The 14,103-nt window shown below is 31.5% G+C and overlaps 1 protein-coding gene across 3 annotated transcripts; it reads left to right on the top strand.

Annotated features, from left to right (window-relative positions):
- The first annotated feature begins 8,059 nt into the window (after positions 1-8,059).
- Positions 8,060-10,958, top strand: LOC106773512 (UDP-glycosyltransferase 1-like). 3 transcript variants are annotated; one of them, XM_014660200.2, is made up of 2 exons: positions 8,060-9,542; positions 10,719-10,958. In XM_014660200.2, the coding sequence occupies exon 1, from the start codon at positions 8,113-8,115 to the stop codon at positions 9,535-9,537; it is 1,425 nt and encodes a 474-aa protein (XP_014515686.1). In that variant the 5' UTR covers positions 8,060-8,112; the 3' UTR covers positions 9,538-9,542; positions 10,719-10,958. The 3 variants fall into 3 exon arrangements, with proteins under 3 accessions (XP_014515686.1, XP_022635931.1, XP_022635914.1); XM_022780210.1 differs by lacking the exon at positions 10,719-10,958 and adding an exon at positions 10,619-10,635; XM_022780193.1 differs by lacking the exon at positions 10,719-10,958 and adding an exon at positions 10,338-10,355.
- The last annotated feature ends 3,145 nt before the right edge of the window (positions 10,959-14,103 follow it).

Consider the following 14,103-nt stretch of genomic DNA (forward strand, 5'->3'; position numbering starts at 1 on the left):
TACGACGTTACTTTAACGTCGAATATTATCAATATACGACCTTAATCAATTTTTTTTTATTTTTTTAATTAATTGTGATCCTCTTTTACAACTCTACGAGACATGAAAGCAAAAAAACAACAAATTTCAGTTTTTGATATTTTATATAGCATGAACTATGAACAGTAATATAGGATCAACAACAAAGAACAATAACAAACAACAAACAAGTTCAATCAAATGACAACAACAAACAAGTTCAACCAAACAACAAGTTCAACAAATAAGTTCTTCAAAACAAAAACGAAAACGAAAACTAACCTTCAAAAGGTGGATTCAACGGAATAAAGTGTTGCCACTAGTGAGAGAGAAAGCAGAATGCGCCTACGAAGGACAAGAACACGAAAATTATTGGTCAAAACAAACGAAAATCATACCTAAAGTAGTTAATTAACATGCATTTGTATCAAATGAAAGAAAGATTACATATGATGGTCGTCAAACTTCGTTCAAGAAAAGTTTGAGCAGAGAAGAGGGTCTCGTGCGCTAAGATAAAGTGAATGAATTTTCAATCTCCCGCTCAAATTTTTATTGAATTCACTAATCTTTTGACGTCTAACGTTGGGACATTCAACGTTTTATATCTTTTACGTCGAATTACAATTCTAAACAACGTTTAATAATTACATTTATTTACAAAAATATCACCGATCATTTTTAACGTTGGCTATCGAGTGGTTGGACGTTATACGTGTGACGTTATACATTGTTTTTGCACTAGTGAATTATTTGCAACAACCAATGATAGGATTAACCAAACTATAATGAGTTTGACAAATGGTGAGAAAGTGTCAAAGTAATCAATACCTTCCAATTGTGTATACCCTTTAGCAACAAGACGACGCTTGAATCTGTCAATTGTGTCATCAACTTTGTGCTTGGTTTTATAGACCCATTTACAACCTATGGCTTACTTGTGGGGAGGGAGAGCAACGAGAGTCCAAGTCTGGTTCTATTCGAGGGTAGTGAGTTTAGCTTTCATAGCGTCACGTCAATGCTCAAGTTATATAGCTTCTTTTAAATCAATGGGATTATGGGTGCTATCTATAGAGAAAATAAAAGTTCTATATGCAGGAGATAGTTTATCAAGACTGCACATGTTCAATAGGATGCTTGGTTGTAATAATATTATAGGATGCTATTTGAAAGTCTTTTAGATATGCAGGTATGGTTCTAGTGCAAGTAGAACGCCTAGGGGAAAAATTGTTATTTATATGTTCATCATTAGTATTAAGGGAAGAAGGATGAGTAAGAAGAGGAGGGTTGGACTGATCAGTATCATGTAGAATGGTACTATGGTGTATTGGCAGAGGTAAAGTGGAATGCAGTAAGGAATTAGATGCCTTATCAGGTAAACTAGAATGGTATTATGGTGAATTATGTTATTTTCACAGAAAATAACATTTCTAGAGATGTGAATGTCATGAGTGTCTAAGTTGTATGTGATGTACCCTTTGGTAGTAAGGTGAAGACCAAGGAAAACATTGACTGTGGCACATGGATCAAGTTTCTTTTTATGAGAGTGAAGGGTGTTGGTGTAGTAAAGGCAACCAAATACTCTAAGTCTTGTGATATCAAAAATGGTATGGTAAATTTTGTCACATGGAGAGTCGTTATGGAGAAGGGGTGGGCATAATATTGATGAGAAGAGTGGCATGATTGAGGGCATATGTCCAGAATTGAGTGGAAAGTTTGGAATGAAAAAGTAAGGCCCTAGTGACATTTAAAAGGTGTTGGTGTTTTCTTTCAACAATCACATTTTGTTGGGGTGTTTCATTACAAGAACTTAGATGAATGATGCCTTGAGAGCTAAAATAATCATGCATAGCTAATTCTGGCCAATTATCAGATCTAAGAATTTTAATGGTGGTTTGAAACTAGTTTTTGACATAAGAAATGAAATGCAAAATGTGATTTCGTGTTTCAGATTTAGCATGCATTAAATGAACCCATGTGTATCTAGTATGGTCATCCACAATCGTTAAAAAAATATCTATGAGAATGTATAGATGCAATGGAACAAGGTCTCCAAATATCTACATGTATAATATCAAAAGCATGTAGTAGAGTTATGTGAAGTAAAGGGCAGGTTCTTTCGTTTGGCAATGTGGCAGACATTACAATTGACTATTGTGAACTAGTAGAATGAATAGAAGAAGCAGTATTGAGGACAAGTTCGTGAAGAACATATAAACCAGCGTGGAGGTCAACTGAACCAATCTTGTGGTGTGTCGTTGAATCCCGGATGAAACAGTGTGAATTAGTGAATGTCACAAAAGCATTATTATGTAAAACCAGTTTGGATATAGAGATGAGACTGTAAGGAAAATTAGGGATGCATAGAACATCTTTGAGGCAGAGCGTATCACAAAACTTTTTGTTTTCTTTATGGGTGGCTTTTGTGGCGATGTCATTGGGGAGATTAATAGTGACAGGTATAATTTGATTGTAAAAATGAAAATGTTTAACGGAAGAAACAACATGGTCAGTGGCCCAGAGTCCAAGATCCATGTTGTGATACCTTTTTCAACAGTAGAGGCAAAAGTTAAAAGGGTTTTACCTAGGGTTGGGCATAATTAACTTGATTACACTAAACTTTAGATTATCTGTACTATATTAAACTATAAAAACTAAACTACTTTTACTGATAACTAAATTATACCATTTTATTGTTCAGTTTTAAAAAACTGAACCTTTACAGTTACAATACAGTTAACTCAATTCTAATGGATAATGAACAATCACCTCTCAACCTTTCCTTCATTCCTTTCCTACACCCGACCATCTCATCCCTCTACAACATAGTCACACTATTCGCGGAACGTGGCCACCGCGTCACCGTCATCACCCCTCCCTCCTACGCCCAAATCTTTCCCAAATCCAGCCCCTCCCTCCTCCTGCACATCGTTGACATCCCCGCCTAAGAAGTCGGCTTCCCCGACGATGTACAACTCATGTCTGCCGCCAATGACGTTGAAAGCACCCGAAAGTTCTACCATGCCAGCATGCTCCTCTGCGTCCCCACCAGTTGTTTCCTAGAGCAGCATCCACCCGATTGCGTCGTAGCCGACTTCCTCTACCCCTGGGTTCGCGACATGGCAAACAATCTCCGCATCCCTAGACTCGCCTTCAACGACTTCTCCCTTTTCACCGTGGCCGCCATAGAGACCTTGAAATCGAACTCCACACTTGCTTCCAACGCCAGCACCTTCGTGATTCCCCATTTTCCCCACTGCATCACCTTGTGCTCCAGACCACCCAAGGGGATCACCGTCTTCATGGAGAGGCTTTTGGAAACAAAGACGAAGAGTGACGGTAAGTGGATAGAGGGGTTCGATTATAATCTGGAAATAGTTTAGTTATTAGTTAATTGGTACAAGTTCAGTTTTTTAAAACTGAACTTCTAAACAATACAATTAATATTAGTTTAGTTTTTTTATAATTTATTAAAAATATAGTTAACTGTAATATTTGGTATAATTTGGTACAATTTAATTACTTACACTCAGTCCTAATTTTACCTGTGTTATATATATATATATATATATATATATATATATATATATATATATATATATATATATATATATATATATATATATATATTAAAATTAACGGGCGGAAACAAACACAAGGAACTCTTCCAACATCACATGAACATTTTCCATCTCATCTTATCATCATCCATCTTACTTTACTTTTACATTATGTTTTCTTAAATGTGGATGAGAATGTCGTTCATATCCTCATTTTGTGTAATTTCCTCAATAAATCAAATGTTAACCTCTATTATATTATTTCCCACCTTATATCCTGAATAAATTTTAGCCAGATTATCTCTCTTATTAATTCATTAAGTTTTTTTCTACTATTGTTAAAAAAATGGAACTAGGGAATCTCCTTGTTGTAGTCATCTTGGCATATTAAATTCCTTTCTTATGCTTCCATTTACGATTTATGAAATTGTGTTAGATAGACATTCCTCTAACCAATCTCTATTCCTTTAACATAAATCTAACATGTTAAACTTATAATAATAAAGGAACATCAATTTATTAAAGTTGTAGGATTTTCGTAATTTACTTGAAAGGGCAAACATTTGTTGCAAGTGATATCAATTGTCAACGTGGTGGAGACTAGCCACGACACAATCAAATTATGGCAGTTGAATTGTTACATTCTTAAGTATAAAAACACATTCAATGTTAATTATAGTTTTTGGCCTAGTTGTAAACGTTTGATATAACTATTAGTACTATAACTTAACTCTATAAAAAAAATCGTTGTTACCTACAATCCAAATTTGTATGTAACATAAAAAATTTATAGGTAAAGCAGTGTTACCTACAGGCTATATACGAACAAAAATCTATATATAAAATGATCGTGGATTACATATGGATTTATCTATATGTAATTACATATAGATATACTAATAAACTACTAAAAAGTAAATAATCTTCTTAAATTATCCAATCGGACAATTCAAAATTAAATATATATAAATTATTAGTACTATCTCCATTTATATTAATTTTTAGAAAATACAATTTCCTTAAAAAAAAAAGACTTAAGATAGTAAATAACTTTTTTATTGAATTTAAAATGGTAAACCAAGATTAACTCGATGCAACAACAATCTTAAATAAACAATATAAATCAATATATTTAAACATATAATTAATCACATATACAACATATAAATAATAAATTTTTCATTACAAAAAAATAATTACAAGCTCATATTAAAACTAAATTTTCAAGATAATAATAGAAATCAAAGAGCATGAAATGTGAGCAACAATAAGGATGCAATCTTGGACGCGCTTTGTAAAGCTAATCAATTCCAACAAAAACAACATAAAAACTAAAACTTCACCAACAAAGAACCCAAGGATTACATGAACTCCACCAAAAACACGAAGAAATTTAAAATAAGCATTCGTTAGTTCACCAGTTGGATGTTAAGCGGCGATGGAGAGTGAATGTGTGAAGTTGGATGACAGCGAAGGAAGATTTCGTGAAGAAGAAAAAAAAGAGATGACAAAAATGATGAAATGTTGAAGAAGAACAAGTTGAAATGATAATGATGAAGAAGATGAAATGACAAGAATGAAAAAGAAAAAAAAAAATTCCGAAACAAAAGAAGAAGAAGGCCATTGTGCAACTTTTGCAAATATTAACTCTTGAAAAATTTTAAGTTTCATTTATTAATAAAATTTGAAGCATAAAGTGTATTAGGCTTCAATTTTAAAAATAACTAAGACCTAAAACTATACTCAATGACAAGCTTGAAATTTTGATTAATCTTTAGATCTCAGTTATTTAGAATGTGAAACATAAAAGTTTTTATGCTTCCGTTTTCTCAACAACTAACACTTATACCTCTTCTTTCATATAAAGTAATTAAAAAAGAGAAAATTTTAAAATTTCAGTAAACTTTTAAATCTCAGTTTTTAAGGAACTGAAACACAAAGATTGATAGTCTACAATTATTTTCAAAAACTAAAACCTATAAGTTTAGAAAAAGTTTAAAATTATCACTGTATTTTAATATATTTCGTTTACTCTAAAACTAAATAAAACATTGTAAAAGTAAAAACTACACTAATAACTAATGGAAAGAAACTTACATTAGGAGTAATTAGAAATGCAAACTTGAATTAAAAAATTTACATTTATTTTAAATGAGAAAAAGAATATTTATTCATAATATATTCTTACTTCCTCTTCTGCTACTCCAAGCCCTTTATACTTCATTTCCTCTTAGCATCTTTTATTTTTCTTTTCCAGCTAAGAATTGAGTGAAAGAACCTAGTATTACAATCACCTTTTTGCATTTACTTTATTATTTTATTTAAATATTTTATTATTCATCTAATAATCTGGTACCCTTAAAGGTTTAATATTGAATATTCTTCATTAAGATTCGAAAATAATCAAATATGCTTATGTTAATCATATATATATATATTTTGCACATTCCTCCAAACCTTTACTCATATTCTTCATTTCTACATGAAAGAAATTAATAAAATTATACTGTTTTCATTCCTCTCACAATTAATCCTTCTATTTTTCACTGTTACAAACAACAAAGGAAAAATCTATAATTTCTCACTTTTCAATTTGGAAAACATGAAAAGTAAAATTGAATAATACATCAATAATATGATGATTAAAAGATAAAGGAAAACAATTAAGTATATAAAACACAATATTGAAAACCACTTCAAATTAAGAAAGGGCAAATCACAATCTTCTGTATGCATACATAACTGTATAAGCACATAATTAGCATAAAATAAACATTCAGTGCTCCTCTGAAAGTTTCTAGTTTAATTTTGAAGGCATTGTTATTTGTTATGAACGTGAGATGCACAATTATTCAAAATTTGAGTATAATGCTGACTTATTTTTTAAAGGGAAACTCTTCTTTCACGAATTCGTGCAAACACGAAACATAAATATGGTTCATCTGTGATTTTCAATAAAACAAAAACTTTATTTATAACTTTTATTTAATTTTTGTTGAGTAAAATAATGCACATGTATTGCGTATGATTCGTACCTATAGTGTTAGTATCAATAATACTTTTTAAAATGAATATTTATCTATCCATAAAAGTAAGCAATCAATTTTGTTTTTAAAATTTCAATATAACGTTGAAAACATTAAATAATAAAATATTCCAAATTTTACATATTTAATCAGTCAATAAAATTATGTAAACATCTAAGTTATCCCAAAACAAATAAAAGTAAAGAATGATATTTAAAATTATACCTTATAATAACTTTAGTGATTGAAATTATAATAATAAAGATAATTTAGACCTGATAATAAAAACATGATACTAATTTCTTCTCTTAAATATGTGTATTTATAATAATATGATAATTTAGACATAATTATAGAAATTTTTCTAACACATAAAGTCTCTGAGTTTGATTACTTTTGTTACGTTTTTGTTTTTTAAAAGAGGTTTGGATAGATTAAAAGAGAAAATAAATATAATTTATATTTTTTCTCAACTCTGAAGTAATATAAATTTTTTTTACTATTAAAATAAATAAGTCCTCCATTTCAAAGTTAATTAAGGGATAAGATGGTCCCAAAGCCATCCTTCTTGTTTCCAAGTTAATATCATTATTTTGATTTAAATTTGTTTATAACACCGTCAAAGTCAGTAAATATTTAAGACATTTTTACTTTAAAGCTTGATGTCTTGTATAATATGTGTGTGTTGAATATAACCGATAAAAAAATAAGAAACCCTTAGACATACGAAAACTATTAACAATAAGTTTTCAAGACTTATGGATTATTTGTCATTTTATTGATTTATGATCAGGTGTTAATTTAGGGACTAAAGTTAAAACAATATAGATGTAAAAAGAAAAAGTATAATGATATTTTGATCTTCATAAAATAAAATAAAGAGAAAAACTAAAAATAGTCATAAAAAAATCGATTGAATAAGTGAGTAATGTTAATTAAATAAAATTAAATAGGTTAAAATTTCATAAATATTTGATTCAATCTAAATGTATATTTTAATTTTTATAAATTTGTAAATATCTTATAAATTTTAGATTTTGTTTTTAATATGATATTTTTTTTTAAAATTTAGTAGTAATTTATATAAAATCATAGTTTATTATAATAATAATTATTAAAATTATACATATATTTTTAAATTAAAAATTCATTATATTTGTATTATTTATTTAAAATAAAAATAACTTTTTATTGAAAAATTAATTTAATATAAATAAAAAAAACCGACTGCATTAATTCATAAACCAAATAATTCAAATATGTCAAATCTAATAAATTAAATAATCAAATATAAATTTTAAAACATTAAATTAAATCCAAATCGGATTAAACCTATTATCATCTATTTTGAGAATTTACATTTTAAGATGTCTCCCAGCAGACATATAATTAATCCAAGACACTTGGGTGTCATGTTTGTTCCTATAAATAGAGCATAAAGTTTCACCTTCGTTCACAAAACAATCCTCCTTTGAATCATAAGAGAAACAAAGACTTTCTCTTGAATAGCCATGACCATGAAGAAGGATTCGATTGTTCTGTACTCAGCTCTGGGAAGAGGACATCTGGTTTCCATGGTGGAACTAGGCAAATTCATATTATCCCATCATCCTTCTCTCTCCATCAACATCCTCTTCCTCACTCCACCCCCTAACCAAGACACCCCCACCTCCCCCACCGCCTTCACCTGTGCCGCCACCGCCAAATACATTACCGCCGTCACTGCCGCCACCCCCTCCATCACCTTCCACCGCATCCCCCAGATCTCTCTCCCCACCGTCCTCCCTCCCCTAGCCCTAAACTTCGAGCTCTGCCGCGCCACCACCCACCACTTCCGCCGCATCCTCAACTATATCTCGCATTCCTCGAACCTCCTAGCCGTCGTCCTAGACTTTATGAACCACACCGCCGCACGTGTCACCGACGCGCTCCAAATCCCCACGTACTTCTACTACACTTCCGGTGCCTCCACCCTCGCCATTCTCCTTAAGCAAGTCATCATTCATGAAAGCACTACCAAGTCCATCAAGGACCTCAACATGCACTTCACCATTCCCGGGGTGCCCAGGATCCACACCGATGACCTCCCTGATACGGGAAAGGATCGTCAAAGCGAAAGTTGCCAGATTTTTATCGACATAGGGAAATGCATGAGGGACAGTTACGGGGTAATAGTAAACACTTGTGATGCCATCGAAGGGAGGGTCATAGAAGCGTTCAATGAACGGTTGATGGAAGGAACCACGCCACCCGTGTTCTGCATCGGGCCTGTGATTTCTTCTGAACCTTGTAAAGGGGACGATAATGGGTGTCTGAGTTGGCTCGACTCGCAACCGAGTCAGAGTGTGGTGTTTTTGAGCTTTGGAAGCATGGGACGGTTCTCCAGGACGCAGCTGAGAGAGATCGCTATTGGGTTGGAGAAGAGTGAGCAAAGGTTTTTGTGGGTTGTGAGGAGCGAGTTCGAAGAGGGTGACTCAGGGGAGCCACCGAGTTTGGACGAGTTGCTGCCAGAGGGGTTTCTGGAGAGGACAAAAGAGAAGGGGATGGTGGTGAGAAACTGGGCCCCACAGGCGGAAATTCTGAGTCACGAGTCAGTGGGTGGGTTCGTGACTCACTGCGGGTGGAACTCGGTGTTGGAGGGTGTGTGGGAAGGGGTGCCCATGGTAGCGTGGCCTCTGTATGCAGAGCAGAAGCTGAACAAGGTGATTTTGGTGGAGGAAATGAAGGTGGGTTTGGGTGTGGAGAGGAACAAAGAAGGTTTAGTGAGTTGTACCGAGTTGGGAGAGCGAGTGAAGGAGCTGATGGACTCGGACAGAGGAAAAGAGATCAGACAGAGAATTTTTAAAATGAAAATCAGTGCTAGAGAAGCAATGAGTGAAGGTGGATCTTCTGTGGTTGCTTTGAACGAGTTAGTGCAAAAATGGAAAGCACACTAACTAAGGTAATGCTTCTGCAATTATACTGCTAAGCATAATTTATTCAGACTTATTAATAATTACTAGAAAAGTTTGAGATTCAGAAAAATAATGATGATCATGAATTATCCTGCTGTAAATTCTCAATGTTGTCAAGATTACTATAGAATGATGTTTCAAGTTAATATTCTCTCTTGAGAAGTAAATGAATTCCATGGAGAATATATTTTACCATTTCATTTTAAATGCAAAGTACGTATAATTAAATTAATCCCCACATGCAAATAATTCTAACAAGATGTCCTCTATTTGCATTACAATTAGTATTTATACTTTTTTTTTTCTTAAGCGATGAAGTTTAACGTTAACTGAACATATGGTTTTCATATTATATAAGTTTGGAGCTAGTAAATTAGAACACGTTAATTCCAAACTGAGTACTGACAGCTAATAATTTTGTGGCCTTTTCCATGCTTAACTACTTGCATTGAATAAACCCGAAATTATTTATCTCAGTTTTTTTATTTAAAGCAACTTATAAACAGTTTGACTTTAATTTATCTTTATCTTTAATTAAGAAAGAAAAGGATATAATAATTCTATATAAGGATTGTTTTTAAATTTTATCTTTCAAGTAAAAAATTTTAAATTAATATAATATGTTTTTGTAATATTTATTTTTTACTTTTATCTTTTTACATAACTGTTTTTTAAAACTAAAATAATTAATATTATAAGGGTAAATGGCCACGTACATATAAATAACTGTAGAACAATTAAAGAACACAGTGCATTAATGGCTCTTCATTAATTTTTGGAAGCTATCAACACGAGACGACTCTGAAGGAAATGCAGTTGAGGACCATTTCACTTCTCAGATTCAGTTTTCCTTAACTAGATGATAAGTTTAAATTATAGGAAATTGAAAATAGAGAGTTTCTCCCTCCACCTCACCTCCTTCTTTCTGTACCTCTAAAATTATTCATTTGTTTTTCGTTTAATAAATTTAAAGCATAATTAATGATTATTTAATTATATTTTATCCTCCCTGCACTTCCACACTCTTTTCGTGTTCATTTTTATGGTATTTTTCTCCATTCAGTTTTACAGTTTATATATTGCTATTTCTAATTCTAATTCTGATCCGTGGTGTGGTGGTGTTTGTTGGTCATGATGATACTTGGTGGTGGTGATCTTATTAGAGGAGAGAAAGAAGAAGAGACAGCTCGTGAAGGTTGCAAACTGCGAACCGCGTTTCGTTTCAGCCGCAATGTGAACTGCGGACAACGAAGATGCACCCCCAAAATAAACCAACCGCACTTCGAAATGCGGTTAAGGGTGCTGCATTTCGAAATGGGACTTTTTTAATTTTAAAAAATGCTTATTTTTAATTTTCAAATTGTAAAATTGGACTTTTTTAATATGAAGATGCAGAGAAAAATATATAAAGGTGAAATTAATGCTTTTAGTTCCCAGTAATTGATATTTGCTTTCATGTTTGCATTTTAAGCAATTAACATTCATTTTCTGTTATTCTTTTCCATATAATAATGATTATGAAATTTAAAATATTAATAATAAGATGCATATTTTAAAAATTAAAATTATAATATTTTAAAGAATTATTTGATACTTTATGTTTTAAATTTCAGACCCATAAGTTCATACACAGGAATAGGAATACCAAGAAAATTTGTCTATATGTATAAATTAATAGATAATATATCGGAGTAGCAGAGAGAAGAGAAAATGGTGAAAATATAACCAATTTTAGCATCCTTAACCGCATTTCAAAATGCGACACCCCTTAACCGCATTTTGAAATGCGGCACCCTTTAACTGCATTTCAAAGTGCAGCACCCCTTAACTGCATTTCGAAGTGCGGTTGGTTTATTTTGGGATGCATCTTCCTATCTCTTCTTCTTCCTCTGCTCCAATGTCGAGATCACCACCACCAAGTATCACGACCAACAAGCACCACCACACCACGGATCAGATAGTAATGTATAAACAATAAAACTGAATAAGAAAGAAATGTCATAAGAGTGAACGCGAAGGGAGTGTGGGGGTGCAGGGAGGATAGAATATAATTAAATAATCATTAATTATGCTTTAAATTTATTAAAGGAATGACAAATGAGTAATTTTGGAGGTGCAGGAAGAAGGAGGTGAGGTGTAAGGAGAAACACTCTTGAAAATATTTAAAAAAGAATCAGAAGATCTTGAAACCATGCTTCTCAGATAACATAATGATGTGACACGTAAAACAGAGGTAGCAATGATGTAATTGAAAAGAAACATAAGGAACACGAAGGAATTTTTTTTATTTTTTAGGTTTAAATATTTAATTGATGTTTTATTTTTTTTTTTCAGTTTAGTATTCAGTTTTAAAAATGTATATATTAATTCTAAAATTTTAAATATTATATTAATAAAGTTTTATTTATTATCTTAGAAGTAATTATACTAAATGTTAGTTGATATGACAACATACATATTCAACATGGCAAAAACAATTTTTTTTAACAATAACAAATATGAAAATGTACTTTTATTACAAAACGAAACACATGTGTCTATTTATAGTTTTATATGTTATTTTTTAAATCCAAATTAAAACTCTAATTAGATTTTTGTGATTGTTAATAAACACAATCATATAATATAGGTGTTATCATTCAAATAAAGAGAACAATTAGAGTAGACTAGCAATTCAGTAGTTGATATTACAGTCATCCCAAGTGCACCATAATAAGAAACTTTTATACAATAGAGTATTTCAAAATGACTTAAATTGAAATATGGGAATACTAAGAAACTAAGTTGCAGCATCAGCACCCTCCAGCTCTTGTTCCAAGGGAACCTCCTCAACAATATCTGCTCACATCCAAGTGGATGATCATCGCAAAGTAAAAACATACACAAACACAAAAGCAAGGGTAAGCTAGATAAACAAGCAATATACATTTAGTACAATTAATCAGCATCATCATGTTTAATCATATATAAAGTAACAAGATAAAGACATACAATTCAAATTATGCATCAATTACTCAACACGACTGATTCAGATTTGTATAATTGTCGAACTATTGGTCGTCTTTGCACTTGCATAGTTCAGATGACCCTCCCCAAAACTATGCAAGGTAAATCCTCATACTAGTCCATGTTTAAACTCTAAGACTATAGACGAGGACCTCCCTCAACTCTCACCACTCACCATTCTTCTCTATTTGAGCATGAACAATGCTTTGAGTGTAGGGATAGACTGACCATTTCAAAGCTCCATACAATTATACACGACAACAACACAAATCTCTACAACCACTTCCAATCATCTCACCCTGAGATGTCCAGTTCATACTCAATTATATCATTCTATTCCACAATCATGTTCTTTCAAACCACACAAGTCACATACATAAACAAACATTAACTCATTCATCACAAGTTATAAAAAAAACAACTCCATAAATTTAATCTAAATTAATCAATACCAAAATCTTTTATACTTTATTTTCAATGCCTAAATTCATGTATACTGAAAACATGTTTCCTTTAATCTCATTATAATAATTATATTAAATCATAATTCTATTATAATTTTTATATCAAACCAACACACAAATATTCATAAATATTATAATATTATAAATTATTATGAACAATTCCAACAATATCAACATTCTCCTTTATGCATATCACACGTATCTAGTAGTCTTATACATAACTGTATTATATTAATAGAATTTAAAATCATACGTAATCTCTCCTACTAACTTTATACGTAACTATATTATATTAATATAATTTATTATCATCCACACACCCTTTGCATCTTTTTATTTATATTACTATATTTAATTAATATCACATATTATCTTACTTTATGACATAAGAACATAAACCAAAACCCCTTCCAACAATTCTCCTCACGGCCCCACACATCTAAAATTATGAAACAATTAACTCCTCTTTCTCTTATACTCTCGCGGATCCAAGTTCTTTTTCTTTTCACTATTCATTTCTAACCAACCTACCACCAAATAACCAAGACGAGGGAGTCATACACACCATACTATTTCTTCATCTTACTTTTTACATGGAATTACCCATGCTATTCAATTTTTTATTTGTACTACAAACTCCCTTAACCAGTAACTCTCTTCTTCTATACTTAAATACTAACTTCTCTATATGACTACAGAACCCATGCTCATTTTCACCATAAAATATTACTCCTCTTAATCACTTGAACCCCAACGTCTTGATGCCACTATTTTTTTTTTTAAACTCTTCTTCTTCTAACACTACTACATACGGAACTGTAAACCTCCACCCTTCTCTTCATTCATTTTCTTTTATAAGTGCTTATTTCCCCATACTTGTTTCCCATTTCACATTCCCTCCTAATTCATAAAACCACAACGACCTTATTTACTTTTTAATCTTATATATATATATATATATATATATATATATATATATATATATATATATATATATATATATATATATATATATATATATATAAACAATGCCTTAAGACCTATATGCATAAAAATTCTAAACTTAATATCTTTCAAT

The sequence above is a fragment of the Vigna radiata genome, chromosome 1 (assembly GCF_000741045.1).
Source record: "Vigna radiata var. radiata cultivar VC1973A chromosome 1, Vradiata_ver6, whole genome shotgun sequence".
In the NCBI taxonomy this organism is placed as follows: Eukaryota; Viridiplantae; Streptophyta; class Magnoliopsida; order Fabales; family Fabaceae; genus Vigna; species Vigna radiata.

Bases quoted from the DNA above. Each gene is read 5' to 3' on its own strand.
- LOC106773512 (XM_014660200.2), top strand. From the start codon at position 8,113: ATGACCATGAAGAAGGATTCGATTGTTCTGTACTCAGCTCTGGGAAGA.